Below are 14,712 nucleotides of genomic sequence, written 5' to 3'. Positions count from 1 at the left end.
ATCAAATCTTCTAGCTATTTTGAAATATAAATTATTGTTAACCATAGCCAGCCTCCTGTGCTAACAAACGCTAGAACTTATTCCTTCTGTGTGTGTGTACCCATTCATCAATCACTCCTCACCTGCCTCCCACACCACCTTTCACAGCCTCTCGTAGCTAGCATTCTACTCTCTACCTCAACTTTTTTTAGCTCTCACATGAATGATATCATGCAGTATTTCTCTTTGTGTGCCTGTCTTATTTCACTTAAAATAATTACCTCCAGTTCCATCTATGTTGCTGCAAATGACTCATTTTCATTCATTTTTTACAGCTTAATGGTATTTGTGTATACATACAGCACATTTTGTTTATCCATTCATATGATGATGGACACAGGTTGATTCCATATCTTGGTCATTGTGAATAGTGCTATAATAAACATGGGGGTGTATGTATCTCTTTGATAACTGATTTCCTTTCCTTTGGATAAATATCCAATAGTGAGATGGCTGGATCACGTTGTAGTTCTATTTTTGCTTTTTTGAGAAATCTCCATATTGTTTTCCACAATAACTGCACTAATTTCCATTCCCACCAACAGTGTATGGGAGTTCCCTTTTCTCTACATTCTTGCCAACATTTGTTATGTCTTGTCTTTTTGATAATAGCCCTGCTAACTGGGGTGAGATGATACCTCACTGTGGTTTTAATTTGCATTTCCCTGATGATTAGTGATGCTGAGTATTTTTCCATGTATCTGATGGCCATCTGTTTGTCTTCTTGAGAAATACCTACCCAGTTATTTGCCTTTTAGATGGGATTGTGTGTGTGTGTGTGTGTGTGTGTGTGTGTGTGTGTGTGTGTATTTGCTATGGAACTGTTCCTTGTGCATTCAGGATATCAGTCCTTGTCTGATGAATACTTTGTAAATATTTTCTTCTACTATACAGGGTTTCTTTCCATTCTGTTGATTGTTTCCTTTGCTATACAGAAACTTTTAATTTAATACAACCCCATTTGCCTGTTTTTGTTTTGTTGTCTGTGATTTTAAAGTCTTAGCCATAAAATCTTTACCAAGACCAATGTCCTAAAATGTTTTCCGTATATTTTCTTTTATCACTTTTATAATTTTAGGTATTATGTTTAACTCTTCAATCCACTGTGAGTTAATTTTTGCCTGTGGTGAGAGACAAGGGTCTAGTTTTATTCATCTGCATACAGATATCCAGTTTTCCCAGAATGGTTTATTGAAAAGACTGTCTTTCCCCAATGTATGCTCTTGGCGCCCAGTCAAAAGAAAGATGGCTGTAAATATGTAGATTTATTTCTGGGTTCTCTATTCTATTCCACTGGTCTATGTGTCTATTTTCATACTAAGACCATGCTGTTTTGGTTACTATAACTTTGTAATATACCTTGAAGTCAGGTAGTGTGATGTAACCTTTTGCTTGGTATTGCTTTGGCTATTTGGGATCTTTTGTGATTTCATATGAATTTTGAGATTTATATTTTATATATGTGAAGAATGTCATTAATATTTTATAGGGATTGCATTGCTCTGAGTAGTGGAGTCATTTTAACAATATTCTTCCAGTCTGTGAGCATGGACATCTTCCCATTTATTTGTGTTCTTCTCCATTTCTTTCAGCTTGCTTGTATTTTCCTTGTTGAGGTCTTGAAACTCCTTGGTTAAATTTATATCTGGGTATTTTATTATTTATTATAGTTATTGTAAATAGGATTACTTTCTTGATTTCTTTTTTAATGAGTTCATTATAAGTATACAGTACTATATTTATTTGTCAGTTCTAAGAGTTATTTTGGTGGCGTGTTTAGGTTTTTCTATAAATAAAGTCACGTTGTCTACAGAGAGGGAATATTTGACTTCCTCTTTTCTAATTTGGATACATTTTATTTCTTTCTCTTGCTTGATTGCTCTGGCTAGCACTTCCAGTACTATGTTGAACATGAGGGGCAAAAGTAAGCATCCTTGTTTTGTTTCAGGTTTAGTGGAAAGACTTTCAGCTTTTCCCCATTTGGTGTGATATTAGCTGTGGGTTTATCATATACGACCTTTATTAAGTTGAGGTATGTTTCTTCTATGCTAAATTTGTTGAGGGTTTTTATAATAAAGGATATCGAATTTTATTAGATATTTTTTTCTCTGTCTATTGAGATGTCATATGGTCTTTATCCTTTGTTTTGTTGATGTGATATAGCACATTTTACTTTCCTTCAACTTTTAAGTTCAGGGGTACATGTGCAGGATGTGCAGGTTTGTTACATAGGCAAATGTGTGCCATAGTGGTTTGCTTCACAGATCATCCCATCACCCAGGCATTAAGCCCAGCATCCAATAGCTATTCTTCCTGTTGCTGCCCTCCCCCGACCCCTGCCTGACAGGTCCCAGTATGTTCTCTCCCACATGTCCATGTGTTCTCAGTGCACCACATTTAATGATTTATGCATTCCTGGCATAAATCCCACTTGATCATGGTGCATTATCTTTATGATGTGCTATTGGTTTTGTTTTGCTAGTATTTTGTTAAGAATTTTTACATCTATATTATCAAGATTAATGGCCTGTAATTTTCTTTTTCTGTTGTAGCTTCATCTGGTTTTGGTATCAGTAATACTGGCCTCACAGAATGAGTTAGGGAGAATTCCCCCCTCTTCAATTTGTTTTGAATATTTTTTAAAGAATTGGTGTTAGTTCTCCTTTATAAGATTGATAAAATACAGCAGTAAAGCCACCCACTTTGGGCCTTCATTTTGTTTGGGAAACTTTTTATTACCAATTCAATCTTGTAACTCATTATTGGTCTGTTCAAGTTTTCAATTTCTTTCTGGTTCAATTATGGTATATTGTGTATGTTCAGGAATTTATCTATTTCTTCCTTTCCAATTTGTTAGCATACAGTTTTTCATAACAGTCTCTAATGATTCTTTGTATTTCTGTGATATCAGTTGTAATGTCTTTTTTGTTTTGATTTTATTTATTTGGGTTTCTCTTTTTTCCTTGGTTAGTCTAGTTAGTTATCAATTTTATCTTTCCAAAAAATATAATTTTTTTTTAATTCATTGACCCTTTGTATTTTTTTTTTCTAGCCCCTACTTCATTTAGTTTTGTTGTAATCTTTATTATTACCTTCCTTCCACTAATTTTGAGTTTGGTTAGTTTTTGCTTTTCTAGTTCCCTCTTAGCAGGGCTTTTGCTATATCCATAGGTTTTGGTATGTTATGTTTCCATTTTCATTTGTTTCAATAATTTATTTCCTTCTTAATTTCCTCATTGACACAATGGCCATTTGGGAGCATGTTGTTTAATTTTTGTACATTTGTACAGTTTTTTAAAGTTCCTCTTGTTATTGATTTCTAGTTTTACTCCATTGTGGTGAGATAAAATATTTCATATGATGCTGATATTTTTGAATGCTGAGATTTGTTTTGTGGCCTACTATATGGTCTATCCTGGAGAATGTTCTGTGTGCTGATGAGAAGAATGCATATTCTGTTCTGTAGTTGTTGCATAAAATGTTCTGTAAATGTCTGTTATGTGCATATGGTTTATAGTGCAGATTAAATCAGATGCTTCCTTGATGATTTTCTGCCTAGATGATCTGCCAGTGCTGAAAGTGGAGTGTTGAAGTTCCCAACTATTGTTGTATTTAGGGCTATCTCTCTCTTTGCATCTAATAATGACTCTTTGTATGTCTTGATGCTACAGTGCAGGGTGTATATGTATTTACCATTGTTATATCCTCTTGCAGAATGGATGCCTACACCATTATACTAAACTAATGACCTTGTTTGTCTCTTTTGATTTTTTTTGACTTAAAGCCTTTTTTGTCCGATATAACTATAGCTACCTCTGTATGCTTTTGGTTTGCATTTACATGAAATATGTTTTTCCATCCCTTCACTTTATTGTGTCTTTACAGGTGAAGTTACTTTCTTGTCGGCTGCATTTAATTGAGTTTTGTTTTTTAATCTGTTCGGCCAGTCTATAGCTTATTGAAGAATTTAAACTGATTACATTAAAAGTTGTTAGTGAAAAGTGAGGAATTGCTCCTACAGTTTTGTTATTTCTTTTCTGGCTGTTTTGTATACCCTTTGTTCTTCTCTTCCTTTTTTGTTATCATTATAACTTGGTGGTTTTTTTTTTTTTTGTGGTAACATTTGGCACCTTTCTCTTTCTCATCAGTGCATATGTTTCACTAGTGACTGTTATACCTATGGATGTTTTCATGATGGTAGACACTGACCTTTCACTTCTAGATGCAGAACTCCGTTAAGCATGTGAATGAGAGTCATGAAGGATTCCCTCGGTTTTTGGTTGTCTGTGAAAGACTATTTCTCCTTCATTTTTGAAGGATAGCTTTGCTGGCTATAGTACTCTTGACTGACAGTTTTTTGTTTTTTGTTTTTGTTTTTTTCCCATCAGCACTGTGAATATATTATCCCATTCTCTCCTGGCCTCTAAGGCAGCGGTCCCCAGCCCCCAGGCTGCGGACCAGCACCGATCTCTGGCCTGTTAGCAACTGGGCCGCAGAGCAGGAGGTGAGTGGCAGGCAAGTAAGCATTACTGCCTGAGCTCTGCCTCCTGTCAGATCAGTGGTGGCATTAGACTCTCATAGGAACACAAACCCTATTGTGAACTGGGCATGCAAGGGATGTAGGTTGTGTACTCCTTATGAGAACCTATCTAATGCCTGATGATCTACGGTGGACAGTTTCATCCTAAAACCATTCTCCCCACACCCTGGTCCGTGGAAAAACTATCTTCCACGAAACTGTTCCCTCATGCCAAAATGGTTGAGACCGCTGCTCTAAGGTTTCCCTTGAGAAATTCACTGTTATTCTTATGAGGATTCCTTTATATGTGATTTGATGGTTTTCCTTGCTGAATTTTTAATTATTTGCCTTTGCCTTTTGTTAGTTTATAACATGCCTTGGGAAAAACCATTTTGGGTCAAATCTATTTGGGGAACTTTGGGCTTCCTAAATCTGGACGTCTAAATCTCTTGTAAGACTTGGGACGTTTTCAGCTACTATTTCATTAAATAAGTTTTCTATACTTTTGCCCATCTCTTCTATTTCTGGAACTGCTAAAATTAGAATATTTGGTCCCATTACGTGGCCCTATACATCACATAGGCTTTCTTGTTTCTATTCTTTCTTTTTTGTCTGACTGGATTATTTCAATGACAGTTTTCAAGTTCAGAAATTCTTTCTTCTGCTTCATCTAGTTTATTGTTGAAGCTCTCAATTTTTAATGTCATTCATTGGATTCTTCAGTTCCGGGAACTCTACTTGGTTCTTTTTTTATGATACTGATCTCTTTGTTAAATTTCTCACTCATGTCATCAGCTGTTTGATTTCTTTGTATTGTCTGTATTATTTTGTATCTCATTGAGTATCTTTAGTATCATTATTTTGAGTTCCCTTTTTGGCATTTCATAATTTCCTTTCCTTGGCATCTGTTCCTGAACAATTACTGTGTTCATTTGAAGATGCTATGTTACCTTGCTTTTTCATACTTCTTGTGTCCTTATATTGATATCTGTGCATCTGGTGTTATAGTCATTTCTTCCAATTTTATGGGTTCACTTTTATAAGAAAAGGGTTTTTCCTAGAAATGTATTTATAGTGGGGTTGGCTGAGTAGGGTGCTTTGGCTGTGATTCCGGGTGACTGCAGTAGTGTAGTCTTCGTATTTTTTAGCTGTAATTAGTGTCAGCAGTATCTGATAGTTCCTCAGTGGCTTAGGCTGTGGTTGTCAGTGTAAGCTGTGGCAAGGAATTAGTCTTCATGGTAGCTAGATGAGTGTGCCAGTCTCAGTCTCCCCAGTGATTTATGCAGGCACTGAGAGTATCAGGTCTAAGCAGGCCATACCTTGAGCATCCACGTGGCTTGTTCTGGTGCTGACAGTGGCAATAGTTGTTTGGGCAGGTAGACAGGTCCTTGGGCCCCTGAGCAGCATGTCTGGTACTGGCAGTGGTAAGCTAATCCTCAGGCCCCTAAGTGTTGTGTGCAATAGCCACTGGTGTCAGTGATGGGCTGAGCAGGCCAGTCCTTGGGATTCTGGGATATGTGCACATTTGCCAGTGGTGAACAGGATGGGTCTGTCCTTATGCCACTGGATGACATTTGTGAGTGACAGTAGTGGTGAGTATATCAGACCAATCTCCAGACCCCTGGAGATTGTGTGCAGGTGGCAGAAGGCAAAGAGAGCCCTATTCTCAGGTGCCCACAAGGTGTGCATGGGCATCAGTGGTGGCAAGTGGGGTGGGTCTATCTCCAAGTCTCCCAGATTGTGTGCACAAGCGCCAAGCTGCAAGCAGAACAAGACTGCAAGATCCACAGTAGTAACACTGGCTTCAATTAGTGGGGTGGGTCAGTCTACAGGCTGACAAATGGTATGCTAGAGCGCAAAGGTGGTAGATTGGGTGGATCTGTTCTTAGGCCCCTGGGTGAGAGTGTGGGCACCAGTGGCAGCAGGTAGGGTGGGCCTCTCATTAGGACTTCCTATGGTGCACTTGGCTGTAGGCAGCAGTGAGCAGGGTGAATTAATCCCTGGGTCCCTAGAGAATGCACCTGTGTGCCAGCAGCAGTGGGCGGAGTGGGCATGTCCTCAGATCTCCCAATGGTGCATGTTGGCAACAGCTGTGACAGATGGTGGGTCAGCCCCCAGGCTACCAGATGGCATGCCTGGGCACTGCTGGTAGTGGGTGGAATGGGCCTATCCTAAGGTTTCAGATGGCATACGAGTGGGCCAGTCCCCAGGCTCCCTGAAGGCATGTGCTGTTCTGTGGTCCTGCTGCTGGAGGAAGCAAGGTTGCTGTCAGTGGCAGCATCCCTAGATAGGCAGCTCTCAGGCTATGGGGAGCGCATGCTTTGGCTCCCTTTGTCCTGGGGCCAGCTTCCTTGGTGTGCTAAACTGCCTGTTCCCTAGGGTGTAGGACAATATGTGGACAACAGTGCTGGATATCTGGCTTCACTACTGGGTCCAGCCAGCATCATGGCAATTTAGCCCTCTAGAAAGATGTGGAGGGATGTCAGCAGGGTTCCAGAGATGTGAAGATGCAGGGGTTCTTGGGACCTAAGGCAGAATGTAGTTCGATGGAGGCTGATCTCCCAAAATGGCAGAGAGGTGCAGCTGCTTGAGTCTCGGGGATATGTGGGACCCAGTATCAACTCTCTTGCTGGAACAATGCTGTTGCATGGGCTCCAGGTAGCTGCCTATACTAGTCTCAGTGCCCGTAAGAACTGAAAAGCTCTCCCATAGCTAGAATTATAGGAGCCCATGGTGGGAATGTGGACCACTGGAGATCACTTGCTAACTCTTTCCGTATAATGAGGGCAGAACTTAAAGAACATGGTAGTGCTTTACTTCACTTTATTTTCCCAATGAGTTCTTCCTGGTATGAGCTGATCCTGGCCAGACTGGTGGCTTTGCTTCTCTCTCCTTCTGTGCCTCAGAGGTTCCCTGTGACTTCCCTGTTGAATTCCAGTGCTTCTCTCCAAGAAGCTCTATTTGACACTTAGTTATTTACTTACTGTTTTGATCCTTCTTTGTAGAGGAAATGAGTTCTGGGTGACTGTAGGTATTCATTTTGAACTATTATTTTTTTGCTTTGTTTTCCCTGATTAGTTGCGGAAGGTTTTACAGATTTATTATTTGGATTTACCTTTCTGAGAGTTGCCTATTTAAGGTAGTTTATCTTATTGATTCAAGAGAATGTCTATATTCTGGATGTATTAGTATTCATCATCTTCTGATGATTTCTTATTATACCTTCAACTGAGGTTATTTCAAGTTTATCAGCATCCTCCTCCCTGATGTTCTCCTCATTGCCATCTTTCTTAGGAGACTTCCTTTCATACTTAACTGAGAAAGTCTGAGATTTAAAAAATTAGTGCTCCAGTCAAAGAGACAGACATGCTCTAAGGTTTAGGGGCATCTGGGCACATATGACCTAAATTTAAATAATTATGACAAAAATATAAGACTATACACGGCTTCCAAAAAAATGTCCTAAAAGCCTCTGAGAAGACCATATACCTTTCAAAATCATACATTATAAGGATTTCAAGAAACTCTGGCAAGTGCTTCCAAGTCTGACAGTCATTGGTAAGCCAAGAATTCTCACATGGCAGGCCTTAATTATTTAATCTAATGTGAAGTTGAAAGAAGTAAAGACAATGAATTTAATGTCTATTTCATTCCACTTGCTATGTAAATGATGTTGTCTCCACTAACACCAGGAACTGGTAGAGATACATCAGGGGAGAATACTGTAGAGACTTGAGAAGCCTTTGTAGAATTATTAAACAAAAATGACCACTAATTTTAGAAAATACAATCAAGAATGGTTATGAGAATGATTCACTTACTTTGTACCTTACAGGCTCTTCGGCTTTAACACTAGAACTCCCTAAACAAAATTTAATTTCAAGCAAATTTTATTTATTTGGATATTTAAATTATCTTAGTATTAAAAATACTGTTTTTAAAATATTAAACTTACTCAATTAAGAATTTGGGACTAAAATAAATGAGATAATGAGAAAGTGAAAACTTTTTTTAAAATTAAGAGTTCATTTTGAGTTAATTATATACAATTACCAAAATCTAATTGCAATTTATTTCCTATTGTCTGTGGGAAGAATCACAGGCAAGGGAATTTACATTGCTGCCTTCCTGCATAAATGCTACAGAATGAAAATAAATAATACGTGAGGTCTTAACAACAAATAAGAGCAAATGGTAGGGCACAGCTGAGCTAAACCATCGGAAGATAATTATCACATGAAAGATGGTAATGATTTCAAAAGTCATAAGTTGTTTCTAAGTCCTTTGGTTTCTTTTTTAGTTAGTTTGTTTGATGTTAATTTATTGGCTATACAAAGATAACCCTTAAGAATGAACAGTTTTGTAATTTTGAATACTCCTATGAGATACGACCATTTTTGTACTTTTATATAATACTGAGCAATTCAACAAAAATTTTTATTGTTAAGAAAAGAAAAGCTACCTTGCTAAGTGCTTTGGATGATATAAAAAGTCACTACCAGGCAGGGCTCAGTGGCTCATGACTGTAATCCCAGCACTTTGGGAGGCCAAGGTGGGTGCATCACCTGAGGTCAGGAGTTCAAGACCAGCCTGACCAACACGCTGAAATACTGTCTCTACTAAAAATATAAAAATCAGCTGGGCACGGCAGCATGCACCTGTAGCCCCAGCTACTCAGGAGTCCGAGACAGAAGAATTGCTTGAACCTGGGAGATGGAGGTTGCAGTGAGCTGAGATTGTGACACTGCACTGCAGCCCAGGTGACAAAATGAGACTTCATTTAAAAAAAAAAAAAAAAAAAAAAAAGAAAGCCACTACACCTTCAAGTACCTTAATAGTAGAATACGGCAAATACACAAGTATCCATCATCTATACATAATATAAGGGCTATAAAAGAAACACAAAGAAAATATTTCTGGAAGAGGTAATATTTGAGATAAGTCACAAAAGACAAGATAGAATTTTGATAGGCTAGAGATAGGGACCTATCCTCCCTACCTCAAACACACACATACACACATATATACGTATCCTACCCCACCACACCCTCCTAGGAAATTATTAATAGAACATGGATACCTTTGGGGCAGAATTACTATGCTTACTATAGCTCTGATAAATAACCATTATGTTCTGTTAAATGAGAAAAAAGTGTTCAATTTGATTTCTAAAATATATACAGATGTTGCATATATTTGTAAGCATAAAGAAAGGTTTAGAAGGATACATATTAGAGTGCTAACCCTAATTCAACCAAGACAGTCAGGACAGACAACAGAATAGAAAATAAAAAATGACCGATATTTTCTTAATATGTCTGTGATGTTTTACTTTTTACAAGAGAAATGTTGACATTAAAACTTTTTTAAAGTTCAATTAAAAATTTTTAAGGTGGTTTATGAAACAAAATTTATAATATAAAATTATACATACTCATGAATAAATAAGAAATAATAATACATACAAAGATTACCTCCAGATGATGAGATTATAGGTACATTTTATTTTCTTCTTTAGTATTACCAGCATTTTATATTTTTTCTACCATAAGCAAGTAAGAAAGTAAATCAGTAAAGACACAGATAAACATGAATAGTATTAAAAATAAAAAAATTTAATTAAAAAATACATATCAACTAAGGAAGAACTATAATATCCCTACATAAAAAATATGAACATAGGAAGGAAGTGAAAATTCCACAAAGAAACACAAAGCATTAATAAACATAGAAAAGTATTCATTCGAATTGAATACAGAGTGACTGCAAATTACAAGATTCCATCTTTCTGCCTACTAAATTGTGAAATATGGTTTAAGTATACAAATAAACATTGGAGAGCTAATTTACATGACTGATTGAATACACATCTCTATTCTCTTCTAAAACCACTGAAAACTAATATTAAAAGAACAAAAAAGTTATAAAACCTATGAAGCTGCAAAGTGAAGACAGCACAACAGAGAAGAGATGTTATAAAATTTTAGAAGGCTGGAAAGCAGGTGTATCAGTTGAAACTCAACTAGCCAAGTAGTAAAGTCAAAACTGAAATATCTGCTAGCTGGGGTTGAAAGATGCTATAAGCTGAAACATGTCAGAGAACTCCTGAAAGGCTCAGGGACTGGAGTAAGCAGGTAGAAATGCAGATGGTACTAAAAGCACAGCTGATTTAAAGTCTCTACAGCAGTGAAAAGCCAACGTGTCCTCCTCTATCCATCCCCATTGTATGAAGACGACTGGAGGTTTATCTCCCAGGAGAGGCTCAAAAAGAATGACCTTGAACTTGGGGGCCTGAAATACATTCAGGGCAGAAATCCATATAGTTAAAAGGGAGATTAAGTGAAAGCCTATGTAACAAGTGATGAGCCCATTTTTTTTTACTTCCCCTGGCTCCCCACATTGGCATGAAACTTAAATAATGCTTTGATCTCTTATTTTCACACCTGCAAGAGATTTATCCATAGGGAAACTGATCATCCCAAGAGAAGAAAACCTATGGATAGTAGCAAGAGTCCCCAATGTGCCTACCTGATCATGGTGAAGTCCATTAGCTGACAAGCTCTGCTCATAATATACTTAGAGCTTTTCATAGTTTTTTTATCGTTTTGCTTCACAGTATAGGTGGATCATCAGACGTTTGTGGAAAAAAGCAATTTGAACTTGCTGAAAATAGACACAATTCACCAGGAAGAGATAAAACTTCAAAAATTATTACAAATATTCTCAGAGATAAGAAAAAAAAATTGCATATGTAAAATGAGAATGGGTTTTATTTTAAAAAATGGCCTTTCTAAGAATAAGATGTTTTTAGAAATTAAGAATTATAACGCTGGGTGCAGTAGCTCATGCCTACAATCCCAGTTCTTTGGGAGGCTGAGGTAGGTAGATCACTTGAGCCCAGGAGTTTGAGACGAGCCTGGGTAACATGGTGAAACCCTGTCTCTAAAAAAAGCACACAAAAAAATTGGTTGGGTGTAGTGGCGCACCTGTAGTCCTAACTACCTGGGAGGGTGAGTGGGGAAGATCATTGAGCCCAGGAGACCAAGGATGCAATGAGCTGTGATTTGCCGCTGAACTTGAGCCTGGGCAACAGAGTGAAACCTTGTCTCAAAAAACAAACAAACAAACAAACAAACAAAAAATTGATATGAAATATAGGAGAGAAAAATAAGAAAATCAGAGTTTATTCTAAGAGAGTCAACATCTCAGTAAGATGAGTTCTTGAAAGAGACAATACATTAGCAAAGAAAATTTCTCTAAATTGAAGAAAGCTTCCCAGTTAAAAGATTCTGCATGAATGCAAAAAGGTGTAACTTACGCATATCAGCATAAACTTTTAGAATTTTAGAGAAAGGTAAGTCCTAATAGTTGTGATGGGGAATAGGTCACATAAAAAGATCAAGACTCAGACTGCAACACACTTCTTAATAGCAATACTAGAAACTAGAAGGTAATAGAATACAACCTTCAATCCTTTTTGAGGAAAACTATTAAGTCAGAATGCTATATAAAGTTAAACTATAAATTAAACATGAAGATTGACTAAAGACATTTTTTCAGAGGTGTGACACAAAAAAATTACTGCCTCTGTACTCCTACAGTAAGCTACTGCAGAGCATGTTCTAGTAAGATGAAAGGGTATAAACCAAAAAGAGGATAGGATGCTATCTAGGAAAAAAGGAATATAAGATAGAAAAGAAAGAAAATTTCCAGGATGATAGGTAAGGAAATTTCAGATGAAATCACTAGACAAAACACCTAGATAATAATAAAGTTCATACTAGAGCAGGATTTTATGGAAGTCTCCAGGAAGGATATCTTGTAAACTGTAATTGGCAAACACTGTATATATTTATTGTATGCAAAGTGATGTTTTGATATACTGTATGTATTCATTGCAAAATGATTAAATTGAGTTGGTTAACACATCTATCATCTTACATATTTATATATTTTTGTGGTGAGAACATTTAATATCTACTCTCTTAGCAATATTTAACTATATGATATGTTATTATAGCCATAGTCACCATGTTATACAACAGACCTCCAGAACATATTCATCCTTACTGAAACTTTGCAGTCTTTGAGCAGTATCTTCCTATTCCACCCCCTGCCCCTGCCTCCAACCCCCCAGGCCCTGGCGACCACTGATTCAACCTTTTTAGATTCTACATATAAGAGAGATCACAAAGTATTTGTCTTTTTGTGCTGAATAAGGCATTTTTAAACTCCAGAGAAAATAATTATACAAAATTAAATTTAATAATAATACATAGTTCAGCTGTGCATACAATATTTACAGTCTTATAAGTATTTTGATATAGATATATTGAGAGGACAGAGGGAAGGAAATAGCACATGTAGGGGTATGTTATATATGTAGACAGAAATATGGAGAGAGGGAGGAGATGGAAAAAGGGAGAAAGAAAGGTAAAGCGAGGGAAGATAAAACGGAGAAAAGGAGGGGGCAGATAGTTATCAGTGAGAGCTAAATCATCAACTTCCATAGCAGAAAGTCCATACTAATAACTACATAAGTCTGTTATTCAGAAATATGGATAAAAATACTAGAAGGAACAGATAAAAGAGGAAACATCTACAACAGTCAAAACTGCTTGTTGGAAGAGGAACGTCAGCAAGATGGCAGAATAGGACTTTCAAGGACTTGTCTCTGCCCCTCCCATCTCCCCCATCAGAAACATAAATTTGAATAACCATCCACCTACAAAAATACTTTTATAAGAGCTATATAAACCAGATGAGAGATTATAGCACCAGGTTGTAGCACAAAAATAAGAAGGAATGTATTGAAGAGGGTAGGAAGAACAGACTTACATTACTGGCAGTACCCTTTCCCCAAACTCTGGCAACACAGTAGACAGAGATACCCTGTATTTGGGCAGGGAAGAGAGGGAAGTGAGAACCAGACTTTGCCTCAGACACTAACATCAGGCCCACCTCAGTAAAAGCTAGAGTTGGGCAGCCCCTCCTGGTCCCAGACTCTAGGCCAATACTACATAATGAGCATTCAGACCTGCCTCAGCTCCAGGTGGGATCCTGCTATTCCAAATTCCAGTCCTGCCTCAGATTCCAGACCAGCCCAGAGCCAGGTCAGTCCACAAAACCCAAGTTTACCCCCGCCCCAGTCTAGATTGGCATCCCTGACATCCGGTACCAGGCCGGCCCCATGCTAGGTCAGTCTTTATGGTCCCACCCTGAGGCAGACCCAGGCCTGACACCACAGAACCCAGTGCTGGGCTGGCTCCACAGACCCAGGATCCAGGACCCAGTTTCAAGACCTACCCTTTAGCTCCAGGATCCAGATTGGTTGTTGCGGACCTAGCCTCTAGGCCAGCAATCACACAAAACAATTTGGCAATGTGAATCAAGGATCGTAAAAAGATTCATATATACTTTGTACTAGTAATTCCACTTACAGGAATCTATAACAAGGAAATAGGTAGAGATAAAGTTAAAACATTTATTTAGAGAAATGTTCTTCAAGGCAAAATTTATAATAGCAAAACCCTGTATTATCTGATAACAGACTAATAGATATATATTGAGCACAGTTGCCAAGCAATACATATTTGTCGAATGAATTAATGTTTTCACAGAGTATATAATAAGACCAGAAAATATGATACAGTGAAAAAAGTAACATAAAATTCTGTATAAGCATAATCCTTAATACTCAACATAGACTATAATACCACTCCAAAAAAAAAAAAAAAAAAAAAAGAAATAGAAAAGAGCTCAAAAGATTATCTCAAAGCTGTAGGATTATGAATGATTTTTATTTTGTTTTTCATACTTTTCTATATTTTTCAAAAATTTATAACAGGAATGTACTTATTCATACGGTCACAAAACTGTATTAATCAATATAGAGTTATAAATGCACACCAAACATATCCTAAATATTTATGCCCTTAATATTCTTGTTTTCACTAAGACTTCAGGTTTACCTTGGTCCAGAGTCACTGCCATTCATATCCAGTTTGAGTTCTTGGGGTTTAGTAAGCTCTTTTTCAGCAACCACTTCTCTCGACTTAAACAGAGCCTGAGCTCTTAACCTGTAAAAATTAATTTTAAAAATTTCTAATCTTGTGAAGCCTGATAACCTGAATGATAAACTCTGGAAAACCATG

The 14,712-nt window shown here is 37.3% G+C and overlaps 1 protein-coding gene across 11 annotated transcripts in view; it reads right to left on the bottom strand.

The window, feature by feature from the left end:
• KIAA1328 (KIAA1328 ortholog) overlaps positions 1-14,712 on the bottom strand; it is a 384,673-nt gene that overhangs the window by 121,823 nt on the left and 248,138 nt on the right. For 9 of the 11 annotated variants that reach the window (XM_031658950.1, XM_031658942.1, XM_031658944.1 and 6 more), the window contains one exon: positions 14,530-14,637. The exons of the other annotated variants lie outside the window; for them this stretch is intronic. In XM_031658950.1, coding sequence (XP_031514810.1) covers positions 14,530-14,637 — 108 coding nt within the window. The remainder of the gene's footprint in view (positions 1-14,529; positions 14,638-14,712) is intronic. 11 annotated transcript variants of the gene reach the window in all.

The sequence above is a fragment of the Papio anubis genome, chromosome 19 (assembly GCF_008728515.1).
Source record: "Papio anubis isolate 15944 chromosome 19, Panubis1.0, whole genome shotgun sequence".
Lineage (NCBI taxonomy): Eukaryota > Metazoa > Chordata > Mammalia > Primates > Cercopithecidae > Papio > Papio anubis.
Note: the sequence above shows the minus strand (reverse complement) of the source record. Positions and strands in the feature narration are given on the sequence as shown.